Source organism: Onychomys torridus, chromosome 3 (genome assembly GCF_903995425.1).
Source record: "Onychomys torridus chromosome 3, mOncTor1.1, whole genome shotgun sequence".
NCBI lineage: Eukaryota > Metazoa > Chordata > Mammalia > Rodentia > Cricetidae > Onychomys > Onychomys torridus.
Genome location: NC_050445.1, coordinates 48,097,695 through 48,118,554, shown reverse-complemented (window position 1 = coordinate 48,118,554; position 20,860 = coordinate 48,097,695). Strand labels below are relative to the sequence as shown.

Sequence of the window (20,860 nt, the reverse complement as noted above, 5' to 3'; positions counted from 1 at the left end):
TCTGTTGGTGGGAAAGACAAAAAGTAATAGTGCTATATAAGACAAATTTATCATTTTCAAATATCATTATCTACTGAATTATACAGACACAGCACAGACTTATATACATATATATCCCTGATAAGTTTAAGACAATGTGTTAGCTCTTACAAGTGTTATTAATAAGATTATTTTAGTAACCAACAAAAATCGTATTTAGGTAGTCACCAATCTTAAAAGAGTTTTATATATAATTGAATCATCCTCAAAACAATACATCATCAGGTAATAAAGGTCATTAGTATTGTCTAAATTCCTATGTTAGAAGTCAGCTGATAGTTTATAGGCTAGACAGAGGAAGTTAGTTAACCTCACAGTAGCTCCAATGCTACCATGAATGGTTCATTTTCATGAATGGATGCAGAAACGCTGCCCAAATTCTGTCACCTCAAAACATCATTGTGCCCAAAAAGCAAAAAAGAAAGCACACACAATGGATGTTAACGCTACCCCCAGCAATTTGAAGGGCACCAATTATCATCTGTGTGTTATCATGTGGAACCTTTGCTATGGAATACCACTTTAACTACATAAAGGTGTGTTACATGTTTATGCTGCATTTGTTTAACAATGTAAAGATGTATTGCTTTGCCTGCCTAAGGCATCTGATTGGTCTAATAAAAGGCTGAGCAGCTAATAGCTAGGCAGAGGAGGGATAGGCAGGGCTGGTAGGCAGAGAGATTAAGTAAGAGGAGGAATCTAGGCTCGAGAGAGAACAAGAGAAGAGAGAACAAGGGAGAAAGAGAGGAAGATGCTTAGGGCCACCAGTCAGCCAGCCACCAGCCAGCCAGCTACCAGCCAGCCAGCCACGGAAGAAGCAGGAAAAGAGGAAGGTAAAAAGCCCTGAGGTAAAACATAAATGAAGAGAAACCGGTTAAATTAAGTTATAAGAGCTAGTGGGACAAGCATAAGATAAGGCCAAGCATTCATAACTAATAAGTCTCCATGATTTGGGTGCTAGTGGTCCAAGAAAGCCTACTACAAATCTTTGTTTTAAAGAGTGAAAATTATATTCTTAGACATTCTTTTGCAGAATATTCCTCTGTTTAAACATTTCTGAAACAGATAACCATGCACATTGAAACTCACTACTGCCACAAGCTTGTGATTTCCTCCTTTGACATTCTTCATAATTCTTCCATCTCAAAGTGTGTATTGAAGCTATTTGCCATTGATGTATGCTCAAAGATCCTTGAAAGGCTTGGTTTTAACAGTTCCACAGAGTGACATGACAGGTGCTGAGGAGTATCATTCTTCAGAGACAGCATTTGGTCTGTCCCAGGCTCCCTTCTATCATAATACAGAGCCCAGAGCAGAGTAATGGTGAGAATCATGGCCAGGATTTGTGTCACACCAATAGAGATCCCTAGAAACCTTAGCACTTGCAATTGTTTGGTTCCTCTCAAAAAGGAATACATTTTCTTCCCACAACCCTGTAAAAGAAACAACATAATCAATTTCACCTTTTCTGTGTTACACTGTCAAAAACAATGATTTAAAAAAAATAATCTGAATCAGTTAAGTTCATGAATTTTAAGTTAGTGACTCTCAACCCATAGAGGGTAGTATGCACCTTGAAAAGCTAATTCCATCCAGTCTTTTTTTGTTTTTCACACACAGACTTTTATATAAAACCCGGCATCTAGAGCAAGACTTATTAAATATTTTGTAATGGTAGCTGCTTTTCACTAGAGAATTTTAATATCACCTTGGGTATATAGGTTTATAAAATAACTATGCCAATAAAATATTTACTGATAATAAATCATAAAGAAATGTATTTTTAAAATAGTTCTTTGGGGCTGGAGAAGTAACTGGGCTGTTAAGAGCACTTGCTTCACAATTAGGACCAGAGTTCGAGCCAAGCATTCTTGAAACTAGACAGATGTCTTGTGCATGCCTGAATCTCCAACTTCAAGACAGTGAGACAGGAGGATTGATGGAGTTTCCCACCTGGGCCCACATTTGGGGAGAGACCCTGTCTAAAAGACAGAGCATCGGTGAAGGCCACCAGCTGTAGTTAAACACAGGCTAATACTCCTACACAGACAGACAGACAGACACACACATACACACAATAAATAAATAAATAAATAAATAAATAAATAAATAAATAAATAAATAAATAATTTTAGAATTTAGTATGTATATAAATTTACCATTTATGGGAGGCTAAAGAAATTTGCATAATACAAAATGGGTGAGATGGTTGTTTTTAACATGAAGAATTGAATCTTGGTTGAACATTTCAGATTGCTATGTCTTATCCTACCATATGCTTCAGAGCTGACCAATGTTTTTATTTAATCTCCAATGCCAAGGATACTGTTTTTGATAAAATACATAGTGGCAGAAGCATGGTTAGGTCCATTTCAGAAATGGAATGTTGGAAATTCTATTTTAATTCCAAGTCAACATTATCACTTAATAATTTTTAATAAACTAAAATCAGTAACAAAAAAGCAATCTTCAAGACTCAATTCTTACACAGTATAATCTAAAGGTATATTAGTATAATTTTTACATGGTGCGGAATGATGGTAGGAAAATAGTATTTTTCACAGTTAAACACTTGTTTCTTTAAAAGCATTCAATTTTGTTTATACAGTAAAAGCACTGCAATTGGTAGTATGTGATAGTCACATATCTGAGCTGAGCATCTTAGGCAGTGCTGTTGGCTCTGTATGGAATGAACAAACACAAATGTGCCCGGAACCAAAGCTGCAGTGACCTTTGTGATGTGACACGGACAGATGCTGTTACAAACACCTTGACTTCATTACAGGGTTGATTGTAAATTAACTTTTGGTCACTTCCCGTTCAGAAACCTTTTACTGTTGCCAAAACTTTTATAACACCTCACGCAGGATCATGAGCCAGTTTAAGAAGCTGTGATCTAAAAAATGTCGGCAAGTTTTTGGTGTACACGAAAAGGACTAACTAGAGAGTATTTTAGGCTTTGCAGCCTATATGGTCTATATTGCAACTTCATATTTCCACCATTGTGATGCAGAAACATACGCTGACAATAGCTAATAAGTGGAGGTGGGTGCTGCTATGAAGTTCCATGCACAGAATGCACTAGGCCAGATTTAGCTCAAGGCCAGAGTCTGCTGAGTCCAACCTAGATTTATGCAGATTATTTCAAAACAATGAATTATTAGTGTTATTAGTATTATTGTATTCATTGCTGGGCTCTAATAGTGCCTCATTTGGTAAGAGACTTTTCCCCTAAAAACCAAAAGCATCTTCTCAGTCGGCTTCCAAACACGCTGTATCCCTCCCTATCTTTGTACACTGCACAAAGGGTATTAATGGGGGTGTTACTGTCACAAAGTAGCATCTGTCCTACCAGGTACGAATATGAAACATACAAGTTCCCATACAGGTCACAGATAACTTGACTTGAGAAAAAGGTCATTGGTGGTGCTTAGTTTCATGAGAAGAGTCTAACAAGAATCTGCATCATATAACAGGAAGGAACTATAAAGGGAAGGGGAAGGTACACAAAAGTAGCAGTAGGAGAAGTACACTCTGATAGGTATTTAGAAAGCAACTGGGAATCACATTGGTTTAGGAACAATCGTAGGCTGTCTAGAGCCCATGACCTTATTTGCTCTCATCCCTCACCAAAGGTTCTTTTTGCAGCATGGGGAAACCATTACAGAAATCCACAACTGGTTGCAGTGCAGATGACAATTAACTGTAGATTGTTCATCCCCTACTGATGTGTCTACAACACAAGCCCTACTCCTAAGGTACAGAAAACATGTTGGAAGAGGGGGTAGAAAGATTTGAAAGTTCAGAGGACCAGAATGTCAGCTGCAAGATACTTGTCATCTATATATTATAGGGAGCTGCATCCATGAAATCTCAACAAAATGGTGACTTAAAATACCTGCACGATGGCAACGCCAGTTGACATCCCAACCCAGATAGGAGAAATCTCACAAAACCCCACTCTTAGATGAAGAGCTATCAGCAATTAATGGCTTCTAAGAGAAAGAGAATCTATGTTCTCCAGAGACAGGTTCTGATAGTCTCTCCAACCCCAAGTGGTCAGCCCTAAACACGTGTAAGGATGAGTAACACTAAATGAACCTATTGTGTTGTGTTTATACATACATATAGTTTTATAACAATAATAATTAAAGAAGAAGCCATGAAGCTGAGAGAGAGTAGAGAGAGGGGAATGGGAAGAATTGACGGAAGGTGAATGTGGGGTGCAAGTGATGCAAACACACTACTCATGCATGAATAAAAGTAGGAGGAAAAAATCACGACAGAAAAATAGAGTAAAGAAACGAAGAAACATTACTGTGACTAACATCTGCACCACCATCTTCTTGAGAAACCAGTGTCTTGTCTTTAGGTACCTGTGTCCACGGTGAGCATATGGTTCAGAAATAATTCATTCTGCTAAAGCGAATTTAATTTTAAATTAAGGTGAGTAGTTGAGATATCATTTTAGAATACATCTTAAAAACCTTGAAAGCTTTTGGTTTCCAGTAAAAGTGACTTAGTGTTTATCCTATAAAGACATCCACTTGAATAAAAGGAAATTCATAAATATTTAAATTACTGCCTCCTTGTCTTCTTTATCAGAGTCCACAAAGAATTCATATGTCTACGAGAACTAGACTTGGAATCAGTTATCATTTCACATATCTTAGTGGAAGGAAGTTCTTCCATTTGCAAAAATACTAGTTGGTAATTTTACTCCAATAATGAATCACAACAAGCAATATGAAACCCTTTAAAAGTGGTCAGACACTTTGTAATAACTGCCTTTGCCTGGTAATAAAAACTTTAAAGAAAAAAAAAGGGGGGGGTATCCATCTTACCAAAAGTAAATTTAAAGTGCTTAAGAATTTGTAACGTTTAACATCAACTTGTAGTGATGTCTCTGGCTTTCTTACTACAGTAAGAGAGGTGAGCACACACACTGATACGCACATATAATCTGTAGAAAACCAAAATACTCATCACCAAGACAATTTAACAAAGTTTAACAACATTTTAAACTGTTCCACTCAGGTATCTATTGGAGCCTAATCATTTTTAAAATGTTCATGTATAATCTTTATGTGGAACACTGTAGTACAATTATTAATAAACTAAAGCTTCAGTATTCTCACCTTAAAACAGATAACAGGAGCCATTTGTTTGGGATATTGGGAGGATTAATGAAAAAAAACACTCAGAATTGTGTTTAGAACACACCTAGAGCAAAGGGAATACTAATTCTGATCTCTGTATCACCTATGGATTAGAAACTAAATGCAGATGGAGAATTGGATGGCCAGCAGGTATAAAGTAAATGACAACACCTTGTAAGATTATGAAAGTACCAAAAACATAGCATTATTTCACCAACAAATACTGACGTTTTAACCTTTGCCTTCAAGAGCCAAAGTGGTAGTCAGTATTTTTCCAGGAAAGTGAAATCACTATCCAAAATGTCTACCTGCTATTGAGAGCTCAGACCACTAGCCTTCTGACCAAGCAGTCAAATAGTTTATATAACTGGAGAGAGTTACTTCAAAACCATTTAAATTCAGAAGTTTCAGACACATTGAAAGTTAATATAGATAGATACCTTCTTTAACTTTATCACTGAGAAATATGTATCATATTCTATCAGTGTCTCAGGAAATGAACATCAAAGTGCCTTGGGTCATGTGGGCTGATCTTTGCCCCTGTTTGCCAGTATTGGGTATAAATATGAGTCTTTAATGTGTATGAAAAATTAGCATGGAAATTTTAATATTTAGTTAATAATAAGTTTTAGAATGAAAGGTGAACCATTCTAGGATCCAAATTTTCAATTAAATGAGAAAAGTAAGTTCAAAGGATCTATTATGCAACACAGTGACTATAGTTAATAATGTATTTAAAAAGCAAAGCATTCAGAAAATATCCATGCTGGTGGCTCAATCCTTTGAACTACAATATACCAATTATTTCATTTTTACCCCTTCAATAGTCTCTGGAACTTAAATTTTGCCTATATATTTTTCCTTTTTGCATCAAGTCTCTCCCCTTCAAAATGATTCATATTTGACAGAAAGCTCATAGGAGAGGTAATATTTCTTTTTCAAATGTTCAGGTAAAGCGGAACAGAAGTTGGTTAGGTACAATCTGTTAGGCTTCATATTTGGGCATTACAGGAACTCAGTGCTGATATTTTTCAACATCAGATTTAACTTTTAAAAGTCACAGTAAATTGTATTATCCAGGATGCATTGGCAATGAGATACATTAGTTAATATAGGCTGTTCTAGAGTGAGGTGGATCTTGGAAGTCAAGAGGCTCCCTTTTCATTTTTTTTAAAAGCATGGCTAAAAATTAGTGACATCAGCAAAGTGTACCTAGTAAGACTACCCAGCAGTGTCTTTCACCCAAGCAATGACACCAGAGAAGAACCAGTCAGATTCAACTTTTTCAGAACTCTGAAAATTAGCCAAAGGTTTGCAGCAATCTGAGCAGCATTTATTCCAGAAAGCACCTGGCTTTCAAGAAGAGCAAAAAGCTTTGTGGCATTTGGATGTCACCTGTTCCATCTTTCTCCCCAACTCTGCAGTAGTCTTGAAAATCAGCAGTCTACATCCATGGTGGATGCTGGGCACAGAAGAGCAGGATGGAGTTGATGCCTTTTTAAAACCTAATTCCTAATGAGAATTGCTATTATTTGTCAAATCTGGTAATTCTCTGAAACTCTAGGTTGTTGTTATGTGACCCTAGAGCTCAGCCAATGCATCAGCTTTGCCCTAGAAGTGTCCACTAAAGACAATCAGAGTGTCTGCTGATCATAGAGGCTTCTAGAGGTGTTGGTTGACATTTGTACATTTGGGGAGCCAAACAAATGCTTAAGAGACCTCACAGTTGGAGAATAATGAGTCCATGGTGTACTTGGAAGAGTTCCTGTCAGTTTTTGAGGATCTAGAAAGTTACATACATGCCCAAGGTTATACATGAGCTTGGTAAAGACCTGAGAAGGTCCTAACATCTCACTTCTCAATGGCCTTGAGAGTCTGCGAACCCTTGAGAAAAGGCTAGGAGTTTTACCAGCTCCACTCATCTAAGGAAATCCCTGTTCATTCATTAACTGACCCCAAACTACCTGAGCAGAGACTTCAAAGGCCATTCATAACAAAGAATAACACAGACCTCATATAATTAGTGTAGAAAACTCAATATGTCAGCAGGCAACCACAAGAAACTTTTATGGCATAGGGTGGATGGGTTCTTAACTTATGTGAAACGCCTAGCTGGAAGGACAAAAAGGAAGCAAGGAAGAAAGATACAAGCAAAGAGAAGGGTGATGAAGGAAAACAAAGGCTATCATACATAAGCCTGGATCCAGGTGAGAAATAAGCTTTTTTGGCTCACTCAGAATATCAAACATGGGTTTGTATTGCTGTCCCACTAGACTGGGTATGATTTCCCTCTACACCGAGAGGCCATGAAAAGACTTGATCTCCACCTTGAGGTGAGAACATAGCAGAGATCCTACTGGAGTCCTCTGCTTTTCAATCAGTGTCTCTGTCTTACCACTTCATCATTTTGTCTGCAAAGTTCACCCTTCAAACATGACAGAATTTTCAGTCCTTAAGTTGGCCTCATATGAAATTATATTACATTTTCTCTATTAAAAGCTTCTTAGAAGTATTATCTATGGATTACTCAAAAGAAATAAAATAAAGTGGCATCTCCTTGTAGCAGCAAACCAGATCACAAAACTCAGACAATATGCAATATTGGGCTTCTATGAATTATGTCCCACTAAGGTATTTTGTTGAGAGGTTTGGAAGAACCCTGTGGTTCTTCTGTCTCTAAACTGGTGAAAATAATCTTGAAGATGTTTTTCTAGATAAATTATAAGCTGTACACATAAAATCCCACCTGAAAAACAGTACTTCAGAATATTCCTCCCTTGGAGAATTGAAACTACTAACTCTTCCAGAATCAGGATTATGCAGAAAAGCACATCTCCTGCTCAGGCTCTGTCAGGAAGCTCAGATGCAACCAGACACTCAACTACAGCAACCAGTAAGCTTCATTGAGCATGTCTCCTCGCTTTTCCCTTTCCATTCACCTTGAATTTTCAATTCTATTTTTATTTCATTATTATTAATACAGTGCATCTTATATGCCAAATTAGATTCTTTATTTAATAAAAGGCACAGGTATAAGCATATAAATAACAGCACAAATTCCTCTAAGTGCACACAATTTAACACATGTTGGACGACTCGGAACAATCTTGCAGCATAATATTTATTATGCTGAACATCAGTGAATCATTTCCAGAAGTGCTTACAGTAAGATGGACAGACGAACTTTGCAAACTAACACTGCTCTATGTGTCATTTTCCTCTCTTTTCCTTCTCTAAATGTGTCTCAGAAGCAGCTCTGTCATTCTGTTGCATTTCGCACCGTTCTTCTTGGTGCAGACACAAGTCATAACACAACCCGGAACTTATTCTGAACCACTGAAATTGGTTTGTAGTTTTCAACATAAAACTGAATTGTTGAAAAGTAGGATACTAGATCTAAACAAAACAACTGGAGTGTTTGCTTGGAGGATCTGTCACTGTTCGTAGATATGTAGTTGTTAACACAAACTTCCTACAGTAAGTGATAGAAATGATAGACAAAAATGGGTTTCATTTTTATTCTCCATAGGAAATAACTGAATTTCATTCATTTGCTTATTTGCAGATAAAATATTCTGAGTTGATTTTACTTGAATACATTTTCATCTTAAATAAAGCCATGTGAGAGCCCTATGTTAATAACCTCAGATAACTCAAAGGTATGAATAAGACTTCTTGGCTCACCTACTTTCCTTGCTGCTATATTAAAATTCTGGCCAACTATTAACCATAAATAACAATGCTACATTTATGAGAGCAGAAAAAAATACACATGAATCTCTACAGTTCCTGGCATCTATTTGAAGGCACGTCAGGATGCCTCATTTCACTTGAGGAAATTATACACTTGAAATTATTCTCTGATCTATCTCCAAAATGAGTTTCTAAAATTGGAAGAACACCCGTGGCTTTTCAGTACTCAATATTCTCAGGCCACATCAGAAAGCTAGGCAGGCCTTGAAAGGGTTATGAAGATGAAGTATAAGGAAGATCTAGGCACCAATATATGCACAACAGTATTGATATTTTTGTAATTGATTTCTGATGATATGCATGACTCTCAAGTTTGAAATGACTGTGGTAATTATCAGGTACAAATATATAATCTTCAGCTTTCTTTCTTTTAGAATCCAGGAACTGAATGATATCAGTTCATGAGTTCATAGATATAAACAGTTGGTCAAAACTTCATCAATGAAGCCGGGCAGTGGTGGCGCACACCTTTAATCCCAGCACTCAGGAGGCAGAAGCAGGCAGATCTCTGTGAGTTTGAGGCCAGCCTGGTCTACAAAGCGAGTTCCAGGAAAGGTGCAAAGCTACACAGAGAAACCCTGTCTCGAAAAAAAGAAAAAAAAATCATCACTGAGAATCTTAAACCCAGAATGGAAATAAATGCTTCCTTAAAGAAAAAACTTGGACAACATGTACTAAAACAAAACTTTATGACCTCTAAAGAGCACATTTATCCAGGCACCAGAAACATGAATGCAGAAGTTACTTTATTATTTTTGAATGTATAACAGAGCCTCATAGCTCACTGAATCTTCATAATGTCCACAGAATAAAGGCAACATTATCAAGTGTATAAAAAACAAACTGCTTTTGCTGCACACTTTGCAGTTTTATCAAAACTAAAGAGACTAGAGTCTAACAACTCAACAGGAACACCCAGGTTTCCACAGCAGAGGAGTGTTTCCACAGCAGTCCTGTGCCTGGCTGCCTCACACTGGGGTTCATTTGTGCCTGCCTCACACTGGGTTCATTTGTAGGCCCCATATAATGTGCTCTGTCCACCCTGGATGTTCAATTCCCTAAGGGGGAAAAGGAGAAACTGCAGAATATCAAAATCCTTGACCTGAAAAACCCACCTTCCATTAGCACAGAATCACATAACCAGAAAATGCAGATGTTTCTGTCAGTATGAGCAAACTGAGGGCCACACAGCTAGTTGAAAATCTGATTGCAAATCACTACTTTTGCTGTTGAATTCAATAAGCCCTTTAATAAATCGCTGTTATTGGCATCATTAGCTACCACTGTGCACTGAAGATGCCAAGTGGTGCACAGAGGATTTCTGTTTATCTTCGTACTGCTGATATCTTATCTAACAGACAAGAAATTTGAGAAGTTTTAACAAACTCAGCTTGCTCCTGATCATGTATTCAACACCTGAGAAATTTAAGCCTGGGCTCCGGAAACAAGCAGACTCAAGCTTAGTCACTCACAGCCTTACAACCTGAGGCCAAATCAACTCGTCTCTTCCTGGGCCACTTTTCCACAAAATGCTGATAGTACTGAGAGAATTGTCTTGGGGCCTCAATGAGGCAATGCCTTCAACACCCCTACTCAGAACATCATGTGAGGCGTCTATTTGAAAACCTCAGTGTGTTAGTCAGGGCTTGTTTTAGGCTGACCATGAAAAACCACTGCAGAAGCAAGGTCTCGTGGCTTCCTCCTGCTCTCCTCCCCCCTGTCTACCCCGCTTTCTACCCTCAAATCCAAGTACAGATTCTAGACTTCTGGTCCTCTGAAGCAAGCCATAAAACCTAAGGACTTCTTTTCTACTCTCCTCCTCCTCCCTGAGGAAATCCAGGGACATGTGTCTGGCCCCACATTTGGGGGCTAGGGACTATGACAAAGAGGCAAAGGTCAGACTCTGAAACTGGTCTTGCTGACATCCTTCCTCTCTGGTTGATCATCACTAGCTCATATCCCGTTTGTCTGGACATGCTTCTCCACTACCCCATGCTTCATTCATTAGATTTCAGGCACCAATGTACTGTAGGTGTTTGGATTTTCCTTGTTCCAGGTACCTTCTTGTGTAAAAGTTCTCTTGAGTAAGTGTTAAGCTGTCTTACAACAGTGTCAGCCATGACCCTTTGGCTGGTTGAGGAAACAGTACTGTATTTTGCCTCCCATATAGCTTTCAACCCTTGACTAAGGGAAGCCAAACCACAACATGCATACAAGCCTTTCTGGAATAGGCTATGATCCCACTTTGCATCCTTTCCTTCTGCCCAGGGCCCTTGAAGAAAGTAGGAGTAACTCTGACAGACAGGTACTTAGGAAGGCAAGGCTATATCACCATTGGCCCCTGAACATAGTTGACCTCAGAGCTGACTGGCAGTCCAAACTAGCTGGCTGCTCTAGGAAAGAGAAACAAGCTCCTGCCTCACCCAAGCCACTAAACTAGTCTCTTTAATTGGCACACACACAAGTCACCTCTCTAGCTGAATTCTGCCTCCTGAGCTCCATATTGTCTCCTGGGTTTCTGCATCAACCTGTACCTAACCATAGCCTTCAATGCAGCATTTCCACATCCATACTGATGGAACCTAATCCGCCCCACCCCCTCAGTACAGGCTTCCTCTATCCAGGGTCCAAATCAAAGTAGCACGCTTGCAGCTTCACTGCCATGACCCACGGTCTGCACCCAAGCTTTCTGTTCTTGATTTTAAGTGCCTTTCATAACTGTTCCCTCCACCCCATTCTCAATGCCATCCACTGAATCCTAGCCCGTACAATCACATGAATTATCCACCAGTCTCCGACCTAACTTTCCCACTTCAAGACCGGCTCCTCACCTTAATGCCCTGCCTCATCCCATTCTTTACAACACCAGCATTGTGATTGTTAAGGACAGATATAAAGTTATTGCTGTGAAACACACTTTCTCAGGCCAAAATACAACAAAAGCTTTTTTCATGGCACTACATTCTGCAGGCAAACCTTGCTAGTCTCTATTAATAAAGCAGAAGAGGAAAGTGGTCTTTTTGAACAGTCAATAAAGAACAGGAAACTCGCAATTGGACTACGTCAAGAAAGACAGCCAAAGAAAAGAACAATGCATGTGTATACCTGCGGCAAAACTGCAGTTTCCAGGCCAGATTAGATCAAGTGAAGCCTGGAGATAAAAGTCAGCCCCTGGCCCCCACCAGCCACAAACAACCCAAACTGGTCCTGCAGGGGCTTTGATAAAACAGGCACCACCCCAAGCCAGAGTCAACCTGATCCTGCTGGCCATTTAGAAAGAGATAATGAAGTCAGAAGAAAGGAAGGGGGGAAGATCTCTGAGTTTATACAAAGAACCCTGAGAAAGAACCTTCTTGGGGAAATTCCATCTAAATAACTGCTGAGCCTGAAAAGCTGCCTACTGTTCACCATCTGGGCAGGGGGGCTCTCTGTGTGTTTATCTGGCAGTGGAGATTCATTATTAATAAATCAGTATCCCACGACTACTTTGTCCTAAGCCTCCCTTTCATAGGAGTGCCTCAAATTTGTGAGCATGTTTGCCTTTTGACTAGGCAATTACAAACTTGAGTATAAAATCTATGTGTTAGAACATCCAGGGCTATTCATAACCCAGCTCCTGCTCCATGCATCACAGTGACAGGCCGTTCTCTTTACTTGCTGTCAATTCTAACTTTGTGCCACTGCTTAGCTGGACATGGCCTTCTCTGCCACCTGCCAATCAAATGCTTTCTCCACTTGGATAACACGTACTTACCCCTTTAGACTGAAAGGCTGGAGAGATACCACCATGCTATGTGTTCCTCCCACTGCACATCTGGAGCGCATAGACAATGGTGACTAAGGATTGCCTATTCCATACCAGCTCCTTTTTGTGCCCACCTTCCAGAGGATCTAATTCTTGCTTCATTTTCTAGGCCCTGTTGTGACTATTCTGTTAGTGACTTGGCCAACTCACCTGAAGGTCTAAACTCCTCCTCCTTCCCCTGTCCGTATTTCTCTGTAATTCTCACTCCTGATTTCTCATCTGTATCATGTGTGAAGACTTTCTTGGTCCTGAGGAGAATCCCACACAAACCGAAGAATAGGGTGACCTAGGTGAAAATCTACTGGCCCTGTCAGTAGGTAGAGTTTTACAAAATGCCACACTTACTTCCCACCAGAGCATTTTGTACCTTAGCTGTATTTCTACCTCAGCTCAGAAATGCTAGGGAAAATTGTAATAGGATGTCATGTGTGAAAAATGTTTCCATACACAGAGAATACTAATCATTACACTTGGTCATCAATGCTAACAGGACAGGGATATTAACAACCAGCAGTGAAGGCAGGGATGTTGCTTAGGAAAAAAAGAGAGAATGTATAATGATTATTCTTTGAGTACAGAAGAACACAAAAAAAGAAAAAAAAAAAAAACATCAAGAACAGAATCACATAGCACCTCAGTGATGATAAACAGCATGAATTTGTTATACTTAGCCCACATATCATATAATACTCAGTAACAATGAGAGTAAGAAGACTTCAGACAGTACTGATGACCAAATTCTAGGTTATTCTTAGTTCCTTTCAGCTACTCCATGTTCATTGTATGCCCCAATTTTAGCAAGAATTCTTCTGTTGATTTATCTAGAGTTCCCTATTCTTTGTATCTCATCCTTCATCCCATATCCCCTTGTGAAAGTTTGATCACATTGTTCTGACATCAGCAAGAATTCTGTTGGCTCCTGTTAGCTCGAATGCCCCTTGCTCCTAAAGTTTCCTTTTAGTAACTTTCCATTCGCCGATGCTCACCCACTCCTTAACTAAGCCCCCCGCCCCTGGTCCCCAGTCCATGTTGTATTTGAAGATCTATACACACTAGTCTTTGTCTAGATTCACTGTGTCCTAAAGGCCAAATAACAGAAAAGAGGGACATACCTTCACTTCCACACTTGCTGCCCTTTCTGACTTCCTTTACTCATTGATGGTAGTGGAAGAAGAAATAACCTACCATGTAGAGCAGTAGTTCTCAACCTTCCTAAGGCCATGGCCCTATAATACAGTTCCTCGCATTTTGGTGATCCCCCAACAATAAAATTATTTTTGTTGCTACTCTATAACTGCAATTTTGCTCCTGTTATGAAGTGTATGATATACAGGATATCCAATATGTGACCCTGTGAAAGGGTAGTCTGACCCCTAAAAAGGGTCATGACTCACAGGTTGAGAACAACTGATCTAAAGTCATACATGGTTTACAGCAACATAATTGCTTGAGAGAAAAATCACTGATTATTTGAGATTCATACCCAACACATGAAATATAGAAAGCCTAAGGGTTTAAAGGAAAAACGGCCCCAAAGCACCTTGCTATGTGAAGGGTCTCACCCTGTCCTGCACTTATTATGTACATTACTGAGAATACTACTTTTCTTGAGAAGCAGTTGGTGTATCTTAAAAACTGTCTCTGTTTTCACTACAAAACAATGTGTCTCTAGACATATTTCGATTGGTTTTTGGTCCCTCTTTGCCTTTACATTTTGAGTGCGTCCATTTGAAGTAGGGCTGCTATAAGCCTGTTTAGCTTGATGCATTTTTCTTGAGATGGAGCACTAAAGCCTTCAGATTCCCTTGCAGGGTCTGTTTCCCATCTGAGGTAAGGACTACGGTTATTCTCCCAAACAAAGCTCTTAAAGAGTCCGTGAAAGCTATGACTGCTGCTCACCAGCAAAATGCACACAAACTCCTGAAAGTGAGTTTGTTTGATGCTGCAATGTGCAGTTCTTCCAAGAAAAGCCCACATCCATGGGCAGCAGGTCTAGAGTCCCCGCTGTGTTAAACTTTCTAACATCCTTCCTGCATTTTCTCCTCTCTGTTTGTTTTTTCAAGGCCATGTCTAATCATTGCACATTTGTAATGGGAGAAAGGAGAAGTGCAGCATGCTGAATTTCACCAACTTCCACTCTGAGTTTGAAGCTTGGCTGAGGCCAAGTCTAATACCCAGCATTTGAGGGTACAACATAGACACTTCTCGAGAATGGGGTACCAGGAAGCCGGTGATTATTGGCCCAGGCCTCCTGAATGTTGATACTTGCAGTTTCCTAAGACAAAAATACTCTTCACCTCTTCGTGGATTTTGCACAACTGAGTCCCTGTCACCAACTGGTTTCAATTGAAATACTACCTGTCATGATAGCCTCATGCTATCCAAAGAAGCACCCTCACCAATAAAGCCTCACCCTATTACTGAGTTCAAAGCCTTCAAAGTGTTCACTATCACCGCTTGTTTTCGCCTTCTGTAATTGTTTTTTCTTCTTGTGGATAAACGTCGACATTACTACTTTTTTCAGCTATCGGGGAAATTTGTCCACACACTCTAGACTGCATGCAGAACTCAAGACAATCACAAAATATTTTGGGTAAATAAATATCCAAAATCAAAGTGAAAGACAGAGATAGTCGCACATATAATTATTAAGTCCATATTTTATTCAAGTGTGTATGTCATTTATTATGGACATTCAAGGGTTTGTGTGCCAAGCCTAACTGCACCTCTGGTGAGGACATTTCAAAAAATGTGCAGTTGTTGCTATATTTCTGCCCTATCATTTTTCACAGGTTTCAAAATGTGTCATAAAATATTATTGGGTCAGAGAACCAGGCAGGCCACCAGATGGTTGAGAATGATTTATTTCCCTGATTTCAGACTTCTGAAGAAAGAGTACAGGAAGAAAGCCAGTACTTATCTCTGAGCTCACAGAATATGGGAGATAAAGGAACCTTGAAGTCCATCTAGTACAGATTCACTCTTAATTTAAAAACACATTCTACAGCACCCAATGACGTAGCCATCCGACCTTGACTTTAATATTTTCAATGATGAGACACTTATCTTACAAGATAACCTGTCTCATGATTGGACAGATGTGGATGAGCAAGGTCTTCCTCCACTGATGCAAGATTTCCTTCCTGTAACTTCTGGCCCATGGAGCAACACTGTGTGTGCCTCATTCCTGTTCTGAATTTTGAACTTTGAGATATTTGAAAAATGTCTAAAATATTTTTCCTTAGTTTTCCCAACTTCAAAAGAACCCTCTCAAATCCTCCAGCTCTTGGTCACCCATTTCTCCTTTTAAACACTCATTTTGCTACTGGATGATCTCAGGATGCTTATTTCTTAATTATGGACCTAACTGTACTTGAGCCATAAAGCTACTAAACGGTCTACTTTTGAAAGTCAATTCCGCATATAACTGTGTACTGTTATCATTACTAATATCAGCACTGGTTGTTAATTGTAAAACACAGAAGCAGATTGTTCTGATACAAGCTAGCCAGAGGTCTGTGTCTGAAGTTGATTTATAACTGCCCATACCAGCTGACTACTGAAAGTCTTCTGATTAAAACAGGAAAACGTTTAAATTAATCTGGGTTACCAGTATGCACACAGACAACGATCAGGCTTCCTCCAATCTTTACATTAGACATCCTGAAAACAAGTCACCAAAAGAAAACATCCCATTAGGAAGCAGAAATAATCTAAGTCACTCTGGGGGGAAAAATGGGTTTTACAAGAAGAAAATTATAGCAAATTTAAAAAATGGACAACTTTAAGCTAAATAAAATAAAATCAAGGAGAGATTAACCACACTCGGGCTTTGAAGCACAATGGTGCTGCATTCTTAGGATCCCTGCCATGGTTCTACTCATCAATATCAAGGCAGAGGTCACACCACTGGGCGGGAGCCCAGTCATTTTCAATACTGACTCGCTGTTTCTCAGAACCAAGCAATGAGTAAAATATACACTAGGAACACTATAGGGTTCAATTCCCAAGTCTATACACATAGATGCTGTAATCCCCTGTTCTTTTCATGGATACAGTAAATAACAATGCATTTAAACCTCCGCAGTAGTGTCTGTACAACACTCTCAGAAATACTGAGTCCTTTGTTCTGAGGCATAGAAAAAGCATGGCTTGGTTGCATTTCATCATGTCCTACAATATTCGCTAGACAACAGAGCAGTCGACTTTCACCTGAGCACCACCACTGAGGGACCTAGAAACACTGACTCAAGATGTCTTGTTCAGTTAACTGTATCTGATGTATCCTTTGTGTCGTTGAAGCCGAATACATCTAGTCATAATGTGTTGAAAACAATAAAAGCCAAACACCGTATTATCAGTAATATAAGGAATCACAATACGTGTTTTTATTATCTTTTAAAATAAACAAGCTGAGTTACTCAGTTGTTACAATTCCTGTTACAGGTTAGACTATGTCCTCAAAGAAATTTATATTTAATCTGTTCCCTTCACAGTTCGGGATGTGATTTTATGACAACTGGGTGCTTGAAGCTGTAATGAAGTGAGGATAAACCCAGACTTCAGAGCAGTGGGCTCCAAGGTGACCTTCCAGGGGAAATTTGGAGACAGAAATTCACATGGAAAATACCATGTGAACAGAAAATATGGGCCGGGACAACTTTTCTACAAAACCAGAAGCTGGAAGAGGCACACCGTGCCCTTCCTCCAGGGCCTTGGGAGGATCTGACCTGAATTTGCAGACATAGTGACCTTGAATTTCTACTTGGTGGAACTACAAACCTGTTTCTGTTGTTGAAGCCGCTCAGCTTGCAGCACTGTATTGAAATGAATTCAAATCAAGTAGCGTACAGTACAAAATGTGTATCTCCACAATTGACTTTGGTAGGCAGCCTTAAAAAAGTGAGTGTACAATAAAAAGTATATTCTCCTAAAGTACATAAAAGGCATGAATCTTAAAAGTCCTGAGACTGGGGGGAGGGGGCTTCAGTGGGTGAAGTATTTATTTGTTATGCAAACATTAGAACCTGAGTTCAAATTCCCAGCACCTACATAAATGCTGGGCACAGCAGCACATATCTGCAGTCCCAGCACTGGGGTAGCAGAGACAAGCAGGTGCCAGAGGTTTGCTTGCCAATCAGCCTAGTCAAGTTAGCAAGCTCCAGGTTCACTGAGAGACCCTATTTCAAAACAAGGTGGAGCAATGGAGGAAGACAAGTGAAATCAACCTCTGGCCCCACATGCACACATGTGAGTGAGTGCACTTGCATAGATATGCGCGCACACGCACACACGCGCACACACACACACACACACACACACACACACACACGCGCGCGCGCGCGCACACACACACACACACACACACACACACAGATGTTTTATTATTACAGCCATATCATAGATACACATAATATATAAATACATATTCTGATTGTGGTATTAAAAGTCTAAGTATTTATGTTAAGCCCAAAATAAGTCCAAAGTGTTCAGCGGTGTCCCAAGATGGCCCAACCAATGCATCCACAGGTAGGAATGTACTTAGTGCAACCGAGGAAATAAAATCTTAATTTAATTACTTGATCTAATTTAGTGAAAATAACCACACATAGCCAGTGACTACTGTAAAACTTTAAATTTTTTCATTTGTTTAATCTCGTGTGTGTGTGTGTGTGTGTGTGTGTGTGTGTGTGTGTGTGTGTATGCCTGAATTTAAATATATGCTTGTGTGTACAGGAGCCTGTGTGCGTCAGAAAGAGTAACAGATGGTTGTGAGCCACCAGGTGGGTGCTGGGAACTGAAACCAGGTTCTCTGGAAGAGCAGTAAGTGTTCTTAACCACGGAACCATCTCTGCAGCCCAGTTTACAGTAAAACTTTATATTTTAATTTGAGAATGATATTCCATTACTAATTGTGAAACCACTAAATATGAAGGGACATAAAAACTCCTAAGAAATGGTAACTGATGATTGGGATAAGTACTGGAAGTACACACAATCTGTAAATTTTTTGGCACCAAATGATTAATTTAAACCCAGTATGTAAAACTGCTTCTGCAAACCAAAACTGAGGATACCAATTATCACCAGCAGGGGGAACCAAAGAGCAGCACACAGGGTTTTCTCAGTAGAGTTTTCTTTCCCCTATATAAGGGCCCTAAAATAGTCTGTCCAGGAACTGTGAAGCCCAGGCTTCCTACAGATCCAGTCAGCTACATAATCTGCACATGTTTACATTCAAAGGAGGCCTAGAACAGAACAGAAATTGGCTGTAGGCATTAGAGTGTATAATCTAATCAACAGGAAGGGTTATTTTTTAAATAATAAAATAAAATTCAATTAAGAACAGAACTAGGTCTTTCCCACTCTCAACTTCGTTAAAATGTGGTTAATTATTTTTTCCATGTTGTTTCCTCGTTGCTGTATATAACAGAGAAAAATTTCAGACCCAAAAATTTACCCAGAAAATGAAAATTTAATCAGAATAGCATTAAAGGTTATTTTGGGAAGGTTTGACCATGATATGATGACCATACATAGTCTTACCTCTTGGTAAAGGTCACTGAGATCTTCCTGGTGGGCCTGCTTGGAGCATCCTGGGAATTCCCTAACACAGCAGGAATCTGGAGGCCAGTCCATCTCTGTCATTTCCAGCCAGTCAGTGAAGTACACTACTCCACAACACTTAAACTGAAAAAGAATTACCAGCCACACTTAGGCACCACACAAAAATAGCTTTTGTTTAGCTCGAGAGAGATGAGATAGTAGATTTCTTAAATGTGTGTTCTCCAAGTTAAACTCATTTATCAGCTAAAGCTATGTAAAGCATTCTATCTTGATGACAGAAACATAAAGGATTAACAAAGTTACCATCCCATATTGAAATGGTTCAGAACAACAATACCCACCCCACAGAAAAGCAAATCTGTGTCTCACTCTCCAGCTCTAGGATCTTCTGCAGATGATCACAAGCATGATAGACTTCACACACATATTTACAAATTGAATGGCTGAACTTTTGTTATCATTAACTCCTAGTCAGTGGAAAGTAGCTAATCATTTTATTTATTATTCATTCACTGGCATTACTTCTCAACAAATTCAACTATTGTGACAAAAGTTTCCACAAATTCTATGGAAAGACTTGATGACCAAACATAAACTCTCAGGTTCCTTAGCCAGGGCAAAAATTCTGTAAATAATTTGTCCAACTTAGTATCACCCAACAGGATGGAGTTCTGGATATACTATCCTATTGTATCATTATAAACTCAGAAAGAAAGATGGTGTGCCAGCTTGAATGTAGTTGGACTTAAGAAACAAACGTGAGCTTGCCTTTCTCTAAACCGTGTTTAAGAAGACTGCCTTTTGTTGTACTCCACCATAGACTATTAAAAACTTTGATGACGGCTTAGAAACACTGCTTGAAGGCAGATGCAGACTGCATTCAGGAAAAATAAATGTGATGGGAAGAGCTTTGCCCTTGGATAAAAGAGAAGTTCTCCTCCGCAATCAGAAGGAAGGAATACGGGCAGTCACGGAGAAGAACCCTGCCAAGAGTGATGGCTAGCTATGCAAATTACAGAGGCCAGGAGACCAATCTGCGCTTAAGATTAACACTGAATCATAAAATATCACAATCCAGTGCCATTTCAGAGATTAACCAAAACTTGGAAGAATTCTGAATTCCTCATGCAACAGCAAGCGAGGAAAATGTTCAATGTACTTGGTATGTTTTCACTCACTATGCCTAAACAGCTTATGGTTTAAAGAGCTTATGATTTAAAAAGAAAAAAGGCATCTGAAAAGCACTTTGAATGATCATCGTTGGGAGCCATTAATAGTAAGAGTTTTGAGAAACTTTAAAAATATTTTCTGTATTGTTTTCAAACCATGGGGTGTACCACAAACTAAGACACATCCTAAGTACTGCAGGTGTAACATAAATGTCACTGATTGACGAATCTAATGTCACACATGGGCACAAAGCATTGGGAATCCTAAAAACAAAGCACATAATTAAAAGACTCCCCACTCCAAATGCTGTAAACTATTACATTTTGTGGTCAGTATTTCCAAAGCCTTTCACCCAGAGAAAGCCTTT

The 20,860-nt window shown here is 39.3% G+C and overlaps 1 protein-coding gene across 2 annotated transcripts in view; it reads right to left on the bottom strand.

Annotated features, from left to right (window-relative positions):
• Positions 1 to 965: 965 nt before the first annotated feature.
• Positions 966 to 20,860, bottom strand: part of Tspan12 (tetraspanin 12) — a 64,109-nt gene continuing 44,214 nt past the window's right edge. For both annotated transcript variants that reach the window (XM_036182478.1, XM_036182479.1), the window contains 2 exons: positions 19,303 to 19,446; positions 966 to 1,472 (listed from right to left, as the gene is read on the bottom strand). In XM_036182478.1, coding sequence (XP_036038371.1) covers positions 1,167 to 1,472; positions 19,303 to 19,446 — 450 coding nt within the window. In that variant the 3' untranslated portion in view covers positions 966 to 1,166. The remainder of the gene's footprint in view (positions 1,473 to 19,302; positions 19,447 to 20,860) is intronic.